This window comes from Procambarus clarkii, chromosome 92, assembly GCF_040958095.1.
Source record: "Procambarus clarkii isolate CNS0578487 chromosome 92, FALCON_Pclarkii_2.0, whole genome shotgun sequence".
Lineage (NCBI taxonomy): Eukaryota > Metazoa > Arthropoda > Malacostraca > Decapoda > Cambaridae > Procambarus > Procambarus clarkii.
In genome coordinates this window covers 5,004,735-5,021,366 of record NC_091241.1, presented here as the reverse complement: position 1 = coordinate 5,021,366, position 16,632 = coordinate 5,004,735, and the positions used below count along the sequence as shown (strand labels likewise).

Genomic DNA, 16,632 nt, shown 5'->3' with positions numbered 1-16,632 from the left:
ATAATAGAGTTCTGATGGTGTTGGAGTGCAACCTGATTGTGATATCATAGAGTATAGGATTCATTATTATTATATGTGTGTATGTATCGTGTATGTGCTTTGTCCAGTAAATGTGTCACAATTTGCTGGTGTTTGCCCTTGTCCTAGTGAGGCTTCCCAGGAGGTAGTAAAGAAGGAGAGAGAAAGAACCAAGAACCACTGCTGTGGACAGGGTAGGAGGTAATACTAGTAAGTCATAGGGGATTGAGGAGATCATATCTCATAAGGAGAGAGTGGGGAGTCGCAGCGGCTCGAGTGGGTGTGTGCACGTGACAACGAGGCTAAGTGTTGGAGCCGCATCCCCTAAACGTGTGACGTTGAGCCCCTCTCCAGGAGCCAGAAGCGCCAAGGGTGATCTCCTAGTATAAGCACTCTACCTAGTTGTGGGTTGGGTTGTCCGTAGAGAAGGATCAACGACGACAACACCAACCAACCCACAGTCTATAATACTACCCTGAGCTTGTACTCCTTTTGTCTGGAAATAGGTATCATTTTTGTATAGGATTGTCGTGACAGTTACTACCTTCGTGACCTTGCAACACCCTCACGCGCTTATGTTGTACATTAACTGTTACACTTCGTGTGGGCTCTTTTACCACCTAACATTTTCTGTACAGATGTCTTACTTGCAATATATATCTTCATGTCATTCCAACCTAACCTTCTTTCCCTTCTCCCCCCCCCCCCCAATCGCACATGTTTTGCAAGACCTTGCCCAACACGATAAAGACTTATCAACCCTATAGTTCTGAAACTTCTCAAACACATTTTCGCACTCGCATTTCATTGCCGTATTCAAAGATAGTTCTAATTTTGGCAACACTTGTCTTTCCTAACACCTCTCTCCTGCCTCCGGAGACTAGCATTTTCACTGCTGAACATTATGTAATTTTGTATACACTTGTCAACTGCCTTCCCGATGTCAGTACTTTTGTCATTGTGGTTGACTCAGTACCCTCATGGCATTTGTCATTTAACCCTATGGTAGTAGAAATCTAATATTGACTATCTCTAGTAGCTTTTACCTCTAGCCTTATTGGTATTAATGCTAAGGAGGCAGTCCGTGCTTGTCCAGTTTCCCTGAAAGGCGTTCCTTGTTCAGATTAGTATATAACCGTTCATTCCTCAATCTGAGACCACTGGCAGGTTGGTTTTTTTGTGCATGTGTGCTAGGTAAAAACCTGTGCACTCTTAAAGGTAATCTGTTTCCAGGCCCTTCCTCCTCCAACTAATATTAATAAACCGCTTTGAAGATGTTACGTATTGACCAAACACTACCCTGCTCCTAACCGTCAATACTGCATTGTCCCTCTTTACAGTCGTGCACCACCTTTCAGAATGTCCAGATTTTCAGACCGATCCTATTTCTTACTTTCCTACTGTTCCTCGATTGAATCTGATAACTTTGATATAGCCCGAATTATGCGTTTTGTTGTTTGTTTTGTGACCAAGACAAACGAGTGTCAAAAATCAACCCCAAAAGCTTAGCACAATAGATGGGTGCAAAAGTCTAAAGGACGAGATTCAATAAAGGGCTCACGAGCAAGAAAATTAAGAAGATGAGAACCTGAACTAAGTCTAAAAGTGAGAACCCAATTCATTTACAACCGTCACCGGATCCGCTACGACAGAACCATGAAGGTGAAGGATAGGTGAAATACCTGGAACAAACTTCCCTGCTAGCTTTAGGATTTTCTTAAAGATCTGAGTGAAAGCGGTGTCAACTGTAAGGGTAGACACACGATTTCCAGCTCGCGCTTAGCGAGTGCAGCCCTGCGGGCCACTGCACTCGCCTCCTGAAACAAATAGGAGGAATCATGTGTCGGAGCCGGCGTCTTTTTCAAGCTGCACGCTTACAGCCCGAGCACGGTTCAAATTCCAGCAGGGAAGCAAATTCTGTGTGCCCCGCGAGGTAGTAGGGAACAGAGCTGAGGGTACGCCGTCATGAAGGAGAGCCCAAGGGAGATAGATTATCAAACAGGTCAGCAAGAGTAGCGTGAAGGATGAACAGATTCCAACCGCCACTTAGGAAGATATGGGCGAGTGGAAAGAAAAGGATACGAGGATGGGGAAATGGTCACTGTTATAGGTCATCAAGAATTCTCCAAGTGATCTCTAATAAATAAATAAATATATAGGAGAGAGAAAGATGAAGAAAGGAAAAGTGCAGATGTGTGCATCAACATGGGTTCGCTCACCTGAATTCAGAAGACAAGGACAGGACGAAAGGTTTGAGAAGGCGGCCACGATCATCACCCAATAGGGCATGCACTTAAAATCACCCAAAAGGTGCACAGGCAAAATGTTTAAGATCTGGAAAAGAATGCAGAACATTTAGGGGGATAAATGGAACAGACTGTGTACCATTTATTCACAAAGATACGAGCAGCAGAGGAATGAGACAAAATAGGTAGGGGGGAAAAGGAAAATTACGGATCCTGGCCGGGAAGGATTAACTAGGAGCTAATCCTTAACTATACGCATCTGTTCGCACAGTGAATGGGTACCTGGAGGTTAAACAATTTGGCGGGTTTAACCCGGGTAATTTTCCGGGGAAAATTTGGTTAAGAACCTGCCCTGAACGATATGCGTGATACTGACTTTACAAGAATCTAAAACTCTTGCACATAAACAAAAACCAAAAAGAGTCCCCCTCACGCTGACAACGAACAGGACAGATGGGGATAACAAGATTGTTCTTGTGTACTATACGGATTATGTATTCTCAGAATGGCTGCTGCAGACATGAACACTGCAAGAGAGTATGTAAACTTTCCCTTTCAGAGGCTTGCTAATTTAGGATAATGATACATTAGGTTGTACGACTCTTTAATCGGCTTTACTCTGCAATGGTGACTTCAACATCCACATCGGGCTCAATGCTGATGCTGGTAATCTGTTTCACCACTTCTGAAGGGGAGTGCAGATCAATAACACGCTTGTGTATTCTCATCTGAAAACGGTCCCAGGTCTTGGAACCCTCTCCACAGGGGGTTTTACGAGTGGTGATTCGCAGTGTTTTGGTTGGCATGCGCACTGGCCCCTTCACCTTCAGCTGCTTGTCCTTTGCTCCTCGCACTAGCTCGGAGCACACTGTTGGGAGAAGAAAGTCTTATTACAAGATGAAACATTTCGCTCATTTAGCTTAGGTTAGCATAATTTGTTTCCACACTATCTCAGATTCAATCATACCTCAACAGGACTACTCTATCTCTAGGGAATGGAGCAGTCTCTCACTATTGCCAATCAATAAGTCATCAGGAAACACAACCTTTCCTACCACAAAAAAACACTAATGTGGGAGCCATAAACTTTTATTGCATTTTATGCCTGCAACAAACACCAAAGGGTTAACATTCCAAGGTAGCAATACACTTTGTATAGTAGTCCACCCATTTATCACTGAATATAAACACTTTAAATACTAAATAAAGATATGTACATGTATAGACAAAATTAGATATGGAGAAAGGGTAATTTTGGTATGAGGAAATTTAAAAGGGTGGGGGGGTTTAAACAGCAACTACGAGACTTACAAAATCTAACAGAATGGAAGGCATATATTGGAACAAATGTCTAGGTTTAAATAAGTTTCCACTGTAGGTGACTAATTATAGTTGAATAAAATTAGGAATGCAGAAGCAAGAATTTTTTAGAAATAGTGGACAACTGCTAACTTAATCATTACATTTCACCACTTATTTGCTATATCCTCCTGTGCTCAAATCGCCATTGGATTGAAAACCCTTACTGGAGACAAAGGGATGAATTCTACATTAGCACCTTTCACTAGAATCTAGACAGCTCATGGAGTGAAGCTGTAAAATAAATGAAGATATGCCCAGAATGAGATATATATCAAGGGCAGATGCTCATGAGTCCATCTATGTAATGCAGGAATACATAGAATGAGGCATGGGTCAAGATATTTATACTGTTGTTGGTCTGTCAGCCATAAAACAGGTAGTGTATGGTACATGGGTTGGGTAGTGTGATCAGCAGCTTCAGTAACCAATGACCTCCACAATCCAGACCAACATGGATTTAGAGCAGATCATGCCTCTCGCAACTACTCGAACAATATGACAATCACTTGAGGTATTAAGAGGAAAAACAGAATGTAGATGTGGTATACAGACTTTGCAAAGGCATTTGATAAATGCGACCACGGAGTGATAGTCCATAAAATGAGATCAATAGATATAACAGGTAAAGTAGGACACTGGATATTAAATTTTGTTAAACAGAACACAAAAGAGCAACAGTTGATCAAATAAAATATAGTACAAGCATTTGGCACAGTGGTACCAAATTGCAGGAATAGAGGTAAAGACTATTCCAAGCACAGAAGAGTCCAAGGTACAGAGATGTACCTCAGGGCACAGTCCTTGCTCCACTGCTAATGTGACAAATGTACAAAAGTCATTTGTAAATGATCTCATTAATTATTTCTCCCACAATTAATGTTACACAAATTTAACTAGTTTAAAGCTGAGGGTTTATTACCTATTTAAAAACCATTATTACAGTACCACCCCCCTTCCCCTCCAAGGAAGGGGGGGGGGGGATCTCAGCACTGTGCTCTACTGTTTAACTTAGCACTTTTACAACCCATCCCATCGCCTTGCACCCAGCAGTAAACCGAAATGAAGTTCTAAAGACGAATAAAAAATGGTACAGTACAGTACTGTACCTGTATATGCATTTCAGTTCATAGAGTAGTTGCAGAATTTACCAAAGTGTAAACATTTAACCATTCCTCATTTATTGTCCTAAAATACCGAGGTTTCTGAATTATATACCTGTACCTATATACTGTAGCCAAAAAGTAAGCCACCCTGAAATCACCTTACAAGATTATTTTTTAGCATCAATGGACCGATTATGCACAGTATAAGCAACCCTAAAACAAGTTCTGAACATACTTTGTCAAGGCTTGGTGGTCCAAACCTTTGAGGTGCACACAAGGATGTGTGCACCTCAAAGGTTTATTAGTTTATTATAAAAATTTCTCTAGTAACTATTCTAGTCTGCTTGTGTAACAGCAGACATATTGACATTATTTGTCTACTTCCCATGCCATTCTCATTTTAAGGAATTTAAAAGTTTCTACGATAATTCGCTTATAAAAGACGTGCATTTTTTCTCAATTAAGAGCCTTTAATATAATGTTCATAAATTTAAATTTAATAATTAAGAATAGTTTCCCCGAGTATGAACATTATTTTTAAATGTGCTCTAAAATTCATCTATTGTATAATCACAATAACTGGGTCACAGCTGTTGGCATTGGACACTCCCACCACCTAAGCCTAGTGATGTCTAATCTACACATGCAATTTAACCTGTTTTCCTTTTGGTAACTTTTCTAAAACTCATTCACTGCAATGTTATTTACAATTTATATAATGGACAAGTGTAGCTTTAAAGTATGCAAAGAAAGCTTAACTTGTATTTAAGAGGCAAAAAAAAGGGGTAAGTAAGTAATGATCAAAAAGAAGGTGCCGAGCCAGGAAGACTATGCCACCATGTATGTCACTGGATGTTCAAAAGATACTAAATATCCCTCAGGATGCCAATACCAGAACAAAGGGACAAAAGTTGAACATCAAAGGTACTGGATTCACCAATTAAACAAATGACTTTGAAAGCAAGATATCTCATCAACCTGAAAATCAGGACATACAAGGTGTAAGACTAATTGGGACAATGGGGTTCGGTCAACAAGGAGCAGGACAGTTTCCAAAAGTATCCATGAGTTAATATGCGGCTGATACACAGCCAAACCACAACCATTTCCCACTGTCCATTATGGTGGTAGGTGGGAAGCCCAAGTAGCAAGATCATCAAAGTGCACAGTTTGATATCTTATGCCAGACCTACAACCTTGCCAATGGTCACATATTGCAGAATGAAAGTCTACAGATAAATTAAAATAAGGAATCCCTACTCAGGAAATACAATTCATCTCATTTTTGGAGACATGAACTGGGATCACACTAGTGCAGGACAAAGCAGTTAGGTGACTGGCTGCCTCTTTAGAAGGGGCTGCAAAATGTGTGCACCAGACCAATTGGGGGACTAAAAGCAACACAGTTTTCCAGTCAATAAGGTGCTTATATGATAAAAAATCGAGGCCAAACAGTGCATGGATCATGGAAAGGGTGCCAAGATAATTCCCCACCAGGCCAAAGAGTTGTTACGAGAGCCCTGTTCACACCGACAAGAGTAGACCTTTGAGGGAGGAAGTACAGGGAGAACTGATATAGCAAAAGAAAATATAACAAAGGAAATATTAATGGTTCAAAATATGGATATTTTGATATCCACAGAAATGGACAAATTGGCCAAGTTTAGATTCAGATACAAGCTGTGAACATGTTACTAGCTAACAAATGCCAGCAGGTCACTAAATATTTTAAAGTTTAGGTTATGGGTTGAGTTTTACAATAAATAGGAGCTGCCTACCATAGGTCATTATGACCTTTTGCAGCTTTCTGTATTCTTATTGAATAGTGCGAGAAGTGCACTTGATTAGTACTATAAATATATATTACCTGTACTGACAGACTAGATACTGCCTTTCCATGCCAACTCAAGCCAATGATCTTTTTCACATGTTCATATTACTTTAACAGGCAAACTGGTCATTGAAGTGTTTAAAAATTGACAAAAAAGGTTATGTATAGTTAATCTTAAAATACCACATGCAATAGTAATAAACTAACTTCTCTCAGTGTTTAAAAGTTTACATTTGACAGGTTAATAAGTGGGGGAGACTTGTAAGGTAAGGTAGGTACACAATTTAGAGACTAACACTAGGGCAGCAGAGTAGGCAAGGGCTGGAGGGGTGTGCCACTCCCCAGCCTCCTGCAGAGGGGAACAATGGTGGGTATGCTAAACCCAACACTTGTTAGAATCAGGTCAAAATTAATTAGTATCCCCATGAATAAAAATGAGAAAGATCCAGAGAGAAAGTTAGAAGTGGAGATGGACTAAAGTTGATAACGCCCTTGCCAGTGAGAAGCTAATAGCTTCTCACCCACTCCAGAGAGTGGGTGTACTCAAGTGTAAGGGGGTGGGGGCTTCTTTGCAGTGAAGAGAGTTCATACCAATAGTGTTTCTTTTCCAACAACGTTTAAAGTACCTGGGGGTGTGGCAAGTGGAACAAGTGCAGGTATTACCAATTTAAGTAAATAGTTTTAGTATTGCATTATATAGTAGTTATATTGTTAGTTAAAGTACTATTTTATTATACATATATTATTACTATTTTTATGTAATATTATGTAGGTTAAAGGGAAATTCAAGATCACAGGAAGTGGTCCCTGTTACATGAAGCTAGAGAGACTGGCTGGAGGACATGCAGTAACCAACCCACCTTTCTCAAGTGATTTGACATTGCTGGACGTGAGTGTGATGCGGATGCGATGGATGGGGGCTCCATCATCCATCATCCCCCCCTTCATGTCACCTTTATCGTACATTGAAGCCATCCTAGTAATGATACAAAAATTATTTTCAGAAAAATAATGCAACATGAATATAAATTTTACATGCCTAATGATATTGCATATTTTAGTACAGTAGTCCAAAACAGATGAAGAATGAGCCAGACATTAATGAGAGTATTACTGGTTTGTACTTTACCATCAGTAAAGTTCCAAGAGTAAATTTAATACCTTTTTTCGTTAATTTCTGCAAGAGTTTAGAATTAAGGAAATGTGCAACAGAAAAAGCCACCAATTGCCATAAGAAAGCAAGCCCTGAAAGCTGTAATGTACAATATAGCACTTAGGTACTATACACTATAGAATTTTGAAAATGTATGCTGGGAATCTACAAACTCTCCAGCTTTTATTATGTAGTAGCAGGATATTGGTACTATCCTGTCAAATATCCTAACATACACAAATTTTACAGCCCCATATTTAACACAGCTGAGTATGAAACCACTGTGCTGCTTACACTTATAGGTAGTGCTCAACCATTATATCCTATGATGAATGTTGGGGGTTTTGAGGTTCTGTATTTGGAACAAGGAGGCTTATTTTAATACAGTATATTGTTTTGCAGTTCGTTAACCCTACACACACACGCGCGCGTATGTTATTGCAGGATTACCTATGGGATTTTAAATAATGGTTCTCGGATGACGGTTTAGACTTTTGTGACTAATGGGTGTATCCCCAGTTCTAACATTAAGTATGACATGAATATTTTCAATACGAACTATTGATGTAGCTCGTTGTCCATGTGCAACTGCAAATACAGCATAGCTTGACATCAGTTTAAGTGTCATATACACCAGGACTTTACACAAAGGAACAGACCACTTATGGGATGTACCCCTTAACCATACAATGTCTTGTTCTTTCCTAACACTGTAGTAAATATGAAAACCTTTATGATTTTGGTGAATGTGACTACTGATACTTGTCTTCTGTGCCATGTACAAACAAATGACCACGTTTGATTTTTGGGGATATGTGCCCATATTAGTCAAACTTTGGAGTTATGTGGCCTGCTGACTTGACACTGCTAATTTTGGCCACTGAGCATAACACAAATTTGGAAGAAGCAGGCCTAGGCTTACCACATACTGTTGTTTAATCAACCTTTAGAATTTAAAATTAAATATTATAAAAGTACTAGCATTCCTGCATCGATTCAAGTAATGTGTGCACAGTACATAATCCAGCGCTCAATAAGTATCCATGCCTCTGTAAAAGAGGACACTGGAGACCAGTCTGCAGCGTCTTGCATAGAGGCGTGTGTGGTCGAATAAGTGTTAAGAACATAAGAATAAAGGTAACTGCAGAAGGCCTGTTGGCCCATATGAGATATCTCCTGTAACCACCCAATCCCATTCATATACATGTCCAACCCACGTTTCAAACAATCGAGGGACCCCACCTCCACCACGTTACGTGGTAATTTGTTCCACAAATCAACAGCCCTGTTACCGAACCAGTATTTACCCAAGTCTTTCCTAAATCTAAACTTATCAAATTTATACACATTGTTTTGTGTTCTGTCTTGTGTTGATACTTCAACCCTTAAGGTGGCGTTATAATTGTTTGGCCGAAAAAATTCGGCCAAACACGAAAAATTTATAAAAATACTACAACGTTCTGGCAACACCGTGGTGCAAACCGTTTAATGTTATGATAATAAATAACGTAATTAGAGCAAATTTTCCAGCCGCAATTGCCCGAAATCTGGTCCTCGCGGCTCGGGTGCGCCGTAGGGTGATGCGTCATACGTTGTAAGCGTCTAGTATTTCGCAATAGAGTGGAGAATATCTTGTTATGCATATACAAATTATAAACACACTCGCTGGCAACTGTCTTCTGTGAGAGGGAGGGGCTATAATCCGATTACTCTGGCTTAGTCACCCTCTCAGTGTCTGTGCCGGCGGTCGCATGCCTGACGCGCTCGCACAGATCGTATTTTCTTGCATATATTGCACAATGGATATAGTATCGGACAAGAAGAAGGCTCTAAAGGCAAGAGCTCTACGCGTTAGCCAAGTAAAGAAGGAGCGTAAAGCCACACTGAGGCAAAACAAGAGTTCCCTTGAGTGAAGAGAGAGGGCAGCCTCCCGCCCCCACAACACACTACCTCGCCTCACACCCAGGCACCCACACCTCCTGTGGCACCTGCCACACCTCTGTGGCACCTGCCACACCTCCTGCTGCACCTGCCACACCACCTGCGGCACCTGCCACACCACCTGCGGCACCTGCCACTCAAGATCTTAGACCTGCAACTCAAGACGTTCTCCCTCTTGATGTTGCAAGATGTTGCATATTTCAGACCAATTATATTAGGTTAGTATGTATTATGTTTTATATCTTGATACTATATCATAAATAATTGTAAATATAAAGCTGCTGTCTTTTTTTTTATTTTTTTTTATTTTTTTTTTTTATTTTTTTTTTTTAATAATTTTTTTTTTTTTTTTTTATCAGGCGATCTTCATGGAACTTACACACCTTACTGAAGGAATGCCAATCTACAAGGGTGGTAATTTTGATTGAAATTGGTAGTTCATCAACCTCAGCCAAAGGTGGCTGAACTTTGACCTTCATTTTTTACAGGTAACTAATTTGCAACTATATGGTTGAATAACTTTTTTATTTATTATTCAATTTACATGGAACTTGCACATTATATGTAGAGTCTGTGCCTCTAAAAACTCAAGTTATATATTTCCCCTAAGATCATTTATTGATTTTATATATATTTATAAACATCATTTTGTTGCATAATTTTTTGGGTGAACTTTGAAAATTTGTATTATTGCACTAAATAGGTTTGGGATAATAATGCCACTAGACAACCTTTATTATATAGTATTGTGATAGCTGAGTATCATAGAAATAATATCAGTTGATATTTGTATTTGTTATATCAACTTTAAAACATGTAAAAAAATGGTTAAAAAAAGTTTTTTTTTTTTTTCTCCCTCTCTATTTAGGCTGCGATGCTGAAACTTGGACCACTTGCAGCGCTCTTCACGTGTAACACGTCAATAAATTTTCATTGCACTAGAACAACTTTTATGAACCCTAACTATCGCCCCCTTAAGCTACTAAGGGGACCTGAGGAGATTTTACACCACTGTGCACAAGAAAAAATTTATAACATTTTTTTAGTCTTCTAAAAATGTTAATTTGTGTTCCCTGAGCACGGAATAAAAAAAATCATAGGTGGCATATTTTGGGCGCAATAGGCCGAGGAAGTCTGGCAAAATGTGGGAGTTGACAGAGCAGTCGTCAGAGGCGATCAGCATCACCAGAGCTGTCAGGTGGGAGTTGCCACAAAGATATTGTTACCTAATTTTTTTTTTTTTTTGCAGTAATATTCAATAGTATGTAGTGTGATAGATTTATATAATAACATGTGTAAATCATCGTTATACTCAAAAGTATGGTGTTCATATTCGTGAATCAATTATTACGTTCATAAAACAATAAACAAATAGTTTTGCTGTTATTACACTATACACACATTATATATAAGTATCTACATGTTTTGTTCACCACAACTGTACAACTAAACTGATATAGTTAGTTCAGGCATTATGAGACGTCGCTACACAGTCAGCTGGCGGCTGCCTCCCTCACTCATTCAAGGTCAGGCACACTAAAATTTCTCCCCCAACAATACTGTTTGTGGTGTTATTACACTATATACACACATTATATACTGTACAAGTATCTACATGTTGTGTGCACCATAGCTGTACACCTAAGCTTGTAGGGTGCCCAAAGAGCATAGTGGCCACCCTCTACACAGCTAAACAAGTCATGCAGACGACGCCACCTCTGTCACCCAAATGGCTCCTCCCAACATAATCCTTTTGCTGTTATTAAACTAATACACACATTATATACAAGTATCTACATTTGTGTTCACCATAGAGAACCACTGAGCTGGTATGGTGAATGCAGGCAATAACAGGTGGCCACACAGTCGGTAAACTACGCTATCTCGATTTTCATATCAACAAATTTGCAAATATTGCTGCTTAAACCTAAATCTAAATAATCTATATATATATTGCAAATAACAGAGATCCCAGTGTTGTGCCAATTTAACCACTGTACTGCGCATAGTGCCCTAAGGAGCTCTTGTGAGTTGTACTATTTTTTTTTAATTAGGCTATATTTTAATGTTTAATATTTTCACCACCATTTTGAAATAGAAGTAGTTAAGTTGGAAACATTGACATTAACTTTATCTGAACATTTATAAAACCAAAAATATGCCCTGGACAATTGTACTATTTAGTTTTTGTCGAAACCAGGTGCACAGTGCAGTGGTTATGCAAGAAAACATGGTTTAGACATTCAAAGCAGAGAAATACCTAGTAATTCACCTCATACAGTGTGCCAACTCTATGGCAAGCAGATAAGAAATGTGTATCCCTTATGACCCTAGATTCCATTGAATCCTCTAGGGGTCCCAAGATGCCTACAGACTCCCAATCAGGGTTTCACATGTTTTCCCCCATTTGTCAGTACTGTAGTTATATCTCCAATGCTTCTCGTTAAGATGCACAATGAAATCACATTAACGGTATGTATTAATGAGAAAACAAGCAGCAGCCAAGAGAATGGCGGCTCCTACTAATTTTCTCAATACATTTTTCTATTTATTATATATACAAGAGTTCTTACATTCTTGAACAGCTACTAGCACACATAGTGTTCCAGGTAAGTACTTAATAAGGTGTTAAAGATGTCAACATAAAATAGAACAAACAATGCATATACAGTACTGTACATTGGGTAAGTTTAGATTTAGGAAACAATTGGGTAGTTTAGTTACTGGTTTGGAAATAAGGTCATTGATTTGTGGAACTGATGAGCATAATTGATGTGGGAGCACTCGAGTGTTTCAGTGTACATTAAAGATATATTACCAAGTTTTGGTGGCTATGTTATGTTATGGGTTAAGGAATAACTTTTGATTCTTTAAACCTACTTACCTTGCAGGCATAACCTGGCATACCCTCACCCCCCAACCTGCAGGCATAACCTGGCATACTTTCACCCCAACCTGCAGGCATAACCTGGCATACCTTCACCCCAACCTGAAGACACAGCAAGTCACATCGTACTCAACACGGTTCATCAACAGATTTTAAAACCCACGTAACCCATCGTGGCCTAACCAACTGACGTATACAGCTTATATAATACAATTGTATTAAAGAGCCAATGTGTGTACACACCGAGTGGTGCCAGGAGGCCCTCGAGCCGCCTCGCCAAACAAACCTAGCAAAAATAAACATTTGTAGTGTGTGAGAGTAGTGTACCAGTCTCTTGTTCTCTAGTACCATTCAGGTTCAGTGTGGCCCCCTAGGCCTACCCTAGGGTAATGTACCTGGTCTATCTTCACCCTACATGCCCCCTAGGCCTACCCTAGGGTAATGTTCCCTGCTCTAGCTTCACCCAACAAGCTAATTAAATATGGCACCTTAATACAACAAATTAAGAATTACTCGGTGCGCATGTAAACATGAACAAACTTAAAAAAAGATTAATGATTTGAATCTGAAGTGTAAATAAAATTAAGGCTTATGGGAGCCATGGCGCCCACACGTGTTGTGGCTCCACCATATCTTGGCACCTATACCATCTACCAGCTGGCCCTGGCGGCCTGCCGCGCCACCACCTGCTACAACCATCACTGGCTCCTAGTACTGGCCTAGTAAATGAACTTACCTGCTGGTTTTCCGGTCGAGATAATTGGATAAAATCAGCGCTGAACCGGAGTTGTGTTGCTGGGTCGCTCTCAGCTTGGTAAAGACCAACACAAGCTCCTCCCCTCAACACTAACATTTAATATTTATATTACACACATTATAATTTATTTTTACCCTTAGCCAACACGAAATTTTAATATTTCATTGGATTTTTATAATCTTATTTATATAATTTATAGGCAGTTTTGCAAATTAAAAATATTTTACTGAATTACTATAGTTTTTCTGAATGATCGCGGACGCCGTTACGCGGTTTATTTGAAACTTATCCTTTACCTTAATTTACCTGAGGGACACTTAAGGAAGCCGGCGGCTTATCAAAAGTACACTCATTTGACCTGATAATTTTTGTCCAGCTGAATTTTAATATTCAACAGAGTTTTGGCATTTACGGCTATGGCAGGTAAGCGGCTCCACGGGTTAATCCTGTAGGTGATTAGGCACCTCCTGTTCTCAGTTCTACATTGTACTCACCTAGTTGTGCTTGCGGGGATTGAGCTCTTGCTCTTTGGTCCCGCCTCTCAACTGTCAATCAATTGATGTATAGGTTCCTGAACCAATTGTGCTCTATCATATCTTCTTTTGAAACTGTGTATAGAGTCTGCCCCCTAGTACATCATCAGTTCCTAATGCATTCCATTTGTCAACTTCTCTGACGCTGAAAAAAATATACTATGTCTCTATGGCTCATTTGGGTACTTAGTTTCCACCTGTGTTCCCTAGTGTGTGTGTATGCCCCTTGAGTTAAATAGTCTGTCTTTATCTATCCTATCAATTCACTATGTTAATTGTTTTATTAATATTATTTCTGCACATACATACACACACACACACACATATTATATATATATATATATATATATATATATATATATATATATATATATATATATATATATATATATATATATATATATATATATATATATATATATATATATATATATATATATATATATATATATATATATATATATATATATATATATATATCACTTGTTCCCTTGTAACTTGTAGCTCTCTTGCAACACTTATATGCTGGGCTTCCTATTTTAACCTGCTATGTTAAATGGGAATCTTGTATTGTGATTTGTGTATTTGTACTCACTGAATTTGTGCGCCCCTTGAGGGACTTGACGTAGAGGGGGGGGGGGTAGAAATAGCCTAAGCTACTCTATCCCTTTGAGATGTATTTTTTTATTGTCTCAATAAACATACTTGAACTTGAAGTGGACTTTAATGTTTTTTCAGCAGCTTTATTTCCTTAGTTTCCGAGCTGTTTTCTTTACCGTGTATGTTGTAATAAACTATTCCTATATTTACAGTTGTTTCTCCCTGTGAAGATTATTAAACAATGGTGATTATAAGGGCGCGGAAGTTCAGCCTGGCCAGGGCCGCCAGCAGCCCTTGGGCCCGCCCCGGCAGCACCCAGTCTTTAATTTGGCACCTTTGTGGCACCTTGGTATAAGCCTAACATGTATATATACACTGGCTGCCTGTCCCCCTACACAATGATTTATTATTACCTATTATTTTATCATTTAATTTAAATATTAAATAAAATAATTTATTTAATTATTATAATAAGTACTTAATAATTTAATAATAAGTAGTAAGTACATAAAAATGATTAAAAAGTACAGTTTAGTCATAGGAGATTCCTAGATTGGAATTCACTACCAAATTTCAATATATACAAGTATTTTTAGTGTGAAATGCTGTTATTATATGCATAAATTGTTGTTTTAATAATATTACGCTTATAACCACTTGGGTTGGACGGTAGAGCGACGGTCTCATTTCCTACAGGTCCGCGTTCAATCCCCGACCGCCCAAAAGGTTGGGCAAAATTCCTTTCCCCCGTTCCATCCCAAATCCGTATCCTGACCCCTTCCGAGTGATATATAATCGTAATGGCTTGGCGCTTTCACTTGATAGTTCCCCCACCCCCCTGAATAATATTACGAGAGCAGTATTTACGGGATATTCATGCCCCTGCCACCTCTTGGGTGGCTCAATCGAGAGCAGTACGTCCTAACCAGACGTTATATGATGATACCCTGAACAGTTGATTAATAAAAGTAATTGCGGAACTCCAGTTATCTAATACTTATCATAAATGGTATAATGGTATCATATCATAATGGTATCATAAATTCGGAAGTAATAATAACACAGCTGATGCCATCTGTCGGCTGAAGAGAACATTATCAACTTTTTTTTTCTTTCTTTTTAGCAGGGATAATCCTGCGCGGGCCCTAAGCCTCTGGCTGGCCCACTAAGTGATGCTCGTTTCTGTTTTACCTGGGCGGAGGATGAGTATGTATGACCCGTATGGTCGCTTCAGTAAGATTTTGCCATATGTGTTGAACAACTTCCTCTGCTCTGTCGAATCGAAGGTGAAATCTTAACGGGTTTGTAACTGTGCACTGTGTTAGATAATGTTCCAGTGGTCTGTCGGGCATTTCTCCACAGTGTTGACATTTCCTCTCACCTTCCGGAACCCGTAAGCCTATTTCCCATGCACATGGGTATCCAAGCCTGATGCGATGTAAGTGCACCTCTGTTGTTCTACCGCCCCCGTTCATCAAACTAAGTGGTTCGTAGTTGGTGGAATTCTTGTACCCATTATCAACTGGCTGGTCAACAGTGGCCATAAGATACAGCTTACGCCATCTGTTGACATCAAATTACACTTATAACAAATTACCCTGCAAAATACAACTAACGCCATCTGTTTTTTTTCCAACGCACTATAAATAGCCAAACAGCAACCCATAAGGTGGGTTGTTGTGCTCGGGTAGGAAGTTCCACGCTCCGCCCCACAAGATGGTATGGGGTGCATAATAAATGGCATATCATTGGTAGATATTCTTTGTTGACATTCACCACAGCCAATCACAGGAAGGGATCAGCTAAAGGTTCCATCCACTTAATAAATCATCTTTATTCAGCACACCATTCTTGCTTATGACATTCTGCTTCAACTTTAATCTACCTAAAAAGTGAAATGTTAAGTATTTAAAAGTATTAATATAGTGATAATTAAATACTGCAGAATGTAACGAGTGTTACAAAAACATGGGCTGGCTACCTAGCTTGTGACGTCATCAGTGGGAGTTGCCTCACACAAATAATATCGGCGATACAATGCCGCCGCCCTCTTATTGGTCTACATTATTCACTTAGATGGAAATTTCTGTCTTGTATAGAACAGAAATTGTTGTTCTTTTGTACAACAACAAGGTTATTGAGCAAAAGGACGTATTTCTTACTTTGCATTTTATTCATATAAGAGTTGGCATTCCCCGCAA

At 39.2% G+C, this 16,632-nt stretch overlaps 1 protein-coding gene and 1 long non-coding RNA gene across 2 annotated transcripts; one reads left to right on the top strand and one right to left on the bottom strand.

The window, feature by feature from the left end:
* Positions 1–2,856: 2,856 nt before the first annotated feature.
* Positions 2,857–13,434, bottom strand: RpS20 (ribosomal protein S20). Its single transcript, XM_045770026.2, has 3 exons — positions 13,278–13,434; positions 7,421–7,536; positions 2,857–3,132 (listed from the first exon to the last, which is right to left on the bottom strand). Exons 2-3 carry the CDS (start codon positions 7,533–7,535, stop codon positions 2,879–2,881), a joined length of 369 nt encoding a protein of 122 aa, XP_045625982.1. The 5' UTR covers position 7,536; positions 13,278–13,434; the 3' UTR covers positions 2,857–2,878.
* LOC138359701 (uncharacterized) lies at positions 9,096–10,601 on the top strand. The gene is made up of 3 exons (XR_011226007.1): positions 9,096–9,872; positions 10,014–10,142; positions 10,523–10,601. It is a non-coding gene; the product is annotated as an uncharacterized lncRNA (long non-coding RNA).
* Positions 13,435–16,632: the final 3,198 nt, after the last annotated feature.